Below are 4,052 nucleotides of genomic sequence, written 5' to 3'. Positions count from 1 at the left end.
AGGTCCATTAATAAGAGCATTAACATTGAAGGTTCCACAGCTGCCCATGCGTGTAAACTTGTTACAGATGCTCATGCATCTAGGAGGAGCTTTTTCAGCCAACTGATATTTTAGGTAAACACGGAAGTGAATACAAAACCGTATAAGAACATCTGACAAAATGCACAGTGCAGCTTTCAGACATTCACTTAGGAATAGGTACAAACTTGTAAGATTGTGTCATCTTAAAAAGAATGAAACCCGTTTATATAGGAATGTCCAGTCTTTAGAACAGGAATCCAGGATGGAAAGAGGTAAGGCTGTTGTCAAAAAGTACTATCGCAGTCCAATTGGGCTTGTTACGATTATTCCACTTTGCAGATGTCTTCATTCATGTTTGATGTCAAATAAGTATACTCCTGAACATGGGTTTGGAATACTGCTAAACCAAGGAATGAAAGCCCATACAGTGCAACACAGTTCCTTATATGCTATTTGAGCTACAATTCATACATACGCCCAATACAGTACACATCTTCACCGTCAGACTGAGCTGTGGGATAGCTCAAGCCTGAAAATATCAAAAAATACATCTATTTATACAAAAACAATGTGTTGTCAACAGGTTTTAGCAGCTGCTTTTTTTTTTAGTTTTTTTGTTTTTATTATATAAAATGCATTCATTGCTTCATTTGCACCAATCCCACTATAGAACCAGTTACAACTGCGAACACGAGAATGTGTACATATTTATACTGGCACTTTGTGCAAAGGCTACACTCATTCACACACACATACGTATGTGGTTTTTTTCCATCTTTAACAAAATATTCATTATGTGAAGTCACAGCTTGTGCCTGACTACATTCAGCAGTTTGTACTAAAAAATACTTTATCTGTGCAGGATTTCCCTGCGTTCATTTACATATGCTACAACTTTTACAGTTATTTACAGAACTTCAAAGTTCCATTCATCGCATACTAGGTTGAAGACGATTACAGAGTGGCAAGTTGAAGAGTGGACATCTCACATTTAGGCTAAAAGCTATACACTCACTATACAGCAGCAATGCTAATAGACAGACACTGCCAAAACAGATTTTAAAGCAGACCAAAAAAATGGCTATGCTCTCTAGGCCACACTGAAATCAGTTCAGAATGTTGAAGTGCTAGGGGCCTGCTCTGCAATCTGAGTATAAACAGAAGAGTAAAGGCATGCATTCCCAGCATGCTAGGAAAGCTTAGTCCTACAAAACTATCTGAAAACACTTTTGTAGAATGGCCTGTGCCCTTTAGTTCAGCATTGAGAACATTAAACAGGGCCAATCTAAGGGGGCTGAGTTTAGCTCTCCCTTATGAGGTATATGCCATGGTTCTCCTTTAGTCCTAAGATTTGTGCTGGATACAAGGTCTGCTTTAAGTCACGTAAAACAAAAAAAATAACCCACAAGCTAAAAACAGTATATTGGCCTTGCCTATTGTACAGAGGTTCACCTCTTCTACAGTAGAGTGGTACACATCTGACATAGGGGGGTGGTCTTTATATACAGCAGATTAGCTTATATTTAAGAGTGGTTCAGACGACTTACTAAAGGCTAAATTTTAGTGTGGGGGCACATATTACTCAAGGCCACATATTATAAAGACGTCATACTTGGCAGTCCCTGGCAGTGCAAACATGCAGTGTTAGTTGGCACATATTTAAATAAAAGTAATATACTTAACTTATAAACCAGTGTTGGAAGGATCGGTCTGCACACCCATCCTCCTACTATTGAAATGGTGAAGAAAAAAAAACAAGCCTGTAGTTGCTTTGAAAGTTGGATCGCTGCTATGCAGGATTGCTTTTAAACTAAAAAACAAAATAGGTGCACAGGACTAAAGCATCTACCCCAGTTATGCTAGACTAATTCAAGACAGGTCAGCTAAGGCTTCCAAGAAAGAGGAAAGAGAAAAAAAAGGAAGAAGTTCTAATATGATGTACACAAGAGTCATCACAGCACAAGCAAATTAAAAATATACAAGAAAAAGGTAAAGTACAGGTAAAGACTAGCTGGAGAATGCTACATGTTCCAAACCAGCTTTAGATGCACCCACCAGTTCACTTCAAGTGCAAAGTATTGTATATACTTAATTTGGTTAGGGGGTGAAACAAGAAAATGCAGTGCAATACGCACAATTGATGCTGTGAAAAAAAAAGTGCTTCAGATGCAGGAGTCTTCACAGAAGTGTCTCCTCACATTAAGTTCAGTCTAGCTCCTGAGTGACTTTAGCCAGAGCGGATCCATCTCATACTGGTTTATGTGCCTTATGATACATTAATAGCTGAAGAAGCGAAAAAGAAACAGTCTTCAACTTGCAACTCGGTAATGGCCTGTATCTGCTCAATTGATTTTTCCCAGGCTTCTTAGGCCTGGACCTTCAGCAGTGTCTTCAGTTGGAAAGACATGAATTCTTTGTCGGCAGGACTACACGTCAGATGTACCCAGTGGCTTGGTGGCTTTGGAAGAACACTTGGTGATGGTGGCTCACTGAATTTGGCACCGGCATAATTCTGGTTTTCATCACAATTTAAGAAGTTATTCGGCCCAGGGAAACCCGAAAACCAGTTCTGGTTTGAGGAACGATTATTATTTGCTCTGTTTTGCATGGCCTGCCATGCAAAGCCAGATGGACCACGACCTCTGTCTTTTCCATGAGAAGTATTGATTTTCTGATTGTTCCGCTCTACTAATTTTTGCCGGTTGTTCTGTTTGCCGAGACTAAGCCTATGCTGTTGAATAGGAATGTTAAATCTTTCACCTCCTCCCATTGTCAAACTTTACGTCACCTTAAATAAAAAAAAATAAGATAAAATTGAATTAAAAAAATAAAAAACCCCCACATGCCAAACAAACACTAGGATTAATGCAACATGCACTTCCTGGAAACGTTTATGATTTAAAGTTAAACACCTGCTAAATACACAGCTGAAATATATGCATGTGGACTATTCTAAGAAAAATATTCTGTCGAGCCATACTTATTTAAAACAAATTCTCATCACACCTCATGGTCAGGAATGCAAGCTTGCTGCTCATGGCACAGATCATTACATAATGGCCACTTCAATGCCTCTAATACTGAAAGGACATTAGAAGAACAAAGGCAAAAATCGACAAAGTAGTTCTTCTGCCCTCCCCTGCTGTATACATGCTTGCAAAGTGGTTGAGAACATATTAGACTAATAGAATTGCTTTGCACATGGCTATCTGATTGGACTTGGTCGACACTGCACCTCCCCTCCCGCTCTCACTTTGAGTTCCGATATAGAAGAGTCATGAGAAAAATACAATGATGGAACGTCTTCTCCTAGCACTTTAATAAAAGTAATATTTTTATGACAGATACAATTAACATCTTTGTATTTTAATTTAATATTCATACACTAGCTAGCCATACTTGAAGTGCACATCAAGGTAGCACAAGGGGTAGGGGAAGAGAAGGGAGTTAAAAAAAAAAAACCACACACCATACATCTGTGGAATACAAGCTCAATAACCAATGTTTTAAATTCATTAAAGAATTGTTCCCCTGGAGAAGCTGAAACAGGGAGGGATGTGGCGAGGGAACACACCCACAAACAAAACCGTCCCCCATGGGACCTGTCTGGAGCAAGGACAAAAACAGGAATGATGGGGGAAGGTGTTGGTGGCATTGTGGGCTCTTCAATTTATGTCTTTGGGTTGCCCTGGGGGTCATGGGGCAGAGCCAGACCCAGTGGAAGGCTGACATGAAATATAGTATTCTTCCACCTACCTACCAACATGACTACACAGCTCTGAATGCCTAAGCACATGGTGTCAGCCCTGCACATTCACATTCATTGCCAAAGTGTGTTTGCATGAGCCAGTGATGGTCCAAATCCAACATGAATTCCCTGGGCTCTAGGCAGCCGGGGATGGTGTGGAGTGAAGTCTGCACAGCTGTTAGGAAGAAAAAAAAATATGAACTTAGAGGAGGGGTCTAGGAAGGAGGAGGAGTAACAGGCAGCTTACGTGCACAGGAAAAGCCAAACAACCAACGGCAGTACA

General features: G+C 40.1%; 1 protein-coding gene across 1 annotated transcript; it reads right to left on the bottom strand.

The window, feature by feature from the left end:
• Positions 1-1,960: 1,960 nt before the first annotated feature.
• PNRC2 (proline rich nuclear receptor coactivator 2) lies at positions 1,961-2,815 on the bottom strand. Its single transcript, XM_018560314.1, has one exon. It carries the CDS (start codon positions 2,789-2,791, stop codon positions 2,387-2,389), a length of 405 nt encoding a protein of 134 aa, XP_018415816.1. The 5' UTR covers positions 2,792-2,815; the 3' UTR covers positions 1,961-2,386.
• Positions 2,816-4,052: the final 1,237 nt, after the last annotated feature.

Source organism: Nanorana parkeri, unplaced genomic scaffold, assembly GCF_000935625.1.
Source record: "Nanorana parkeri isolate BGI_ZX_2015 unplaced genomic scaffold, ASM93562v1 scaffold448, whole genome shotgun sequence".
In the NCBI taxonomy this organism is placed as follows: Eukaryota; Metazoa; Chordata; class Amphibia; order Anura; family Dicroglossidae; genus Nanorana; species Nanorana parkeri.
The sequence above is the reverse complement of the archived record's forward strand: the minus strand, read 5'-3'. Positions and strand labels throughout refer to the sequence as shown.

Bases quoted from the DNA above. Each gene is read 5' to 3' on its own strand.
- PNRC2 (XM_018560314.1), bottom strand. From the start codon at position 2,791: ATGGGAGGAGGTGAAAGATTTAACATTCCTATTCAACAGCATAGGCTT.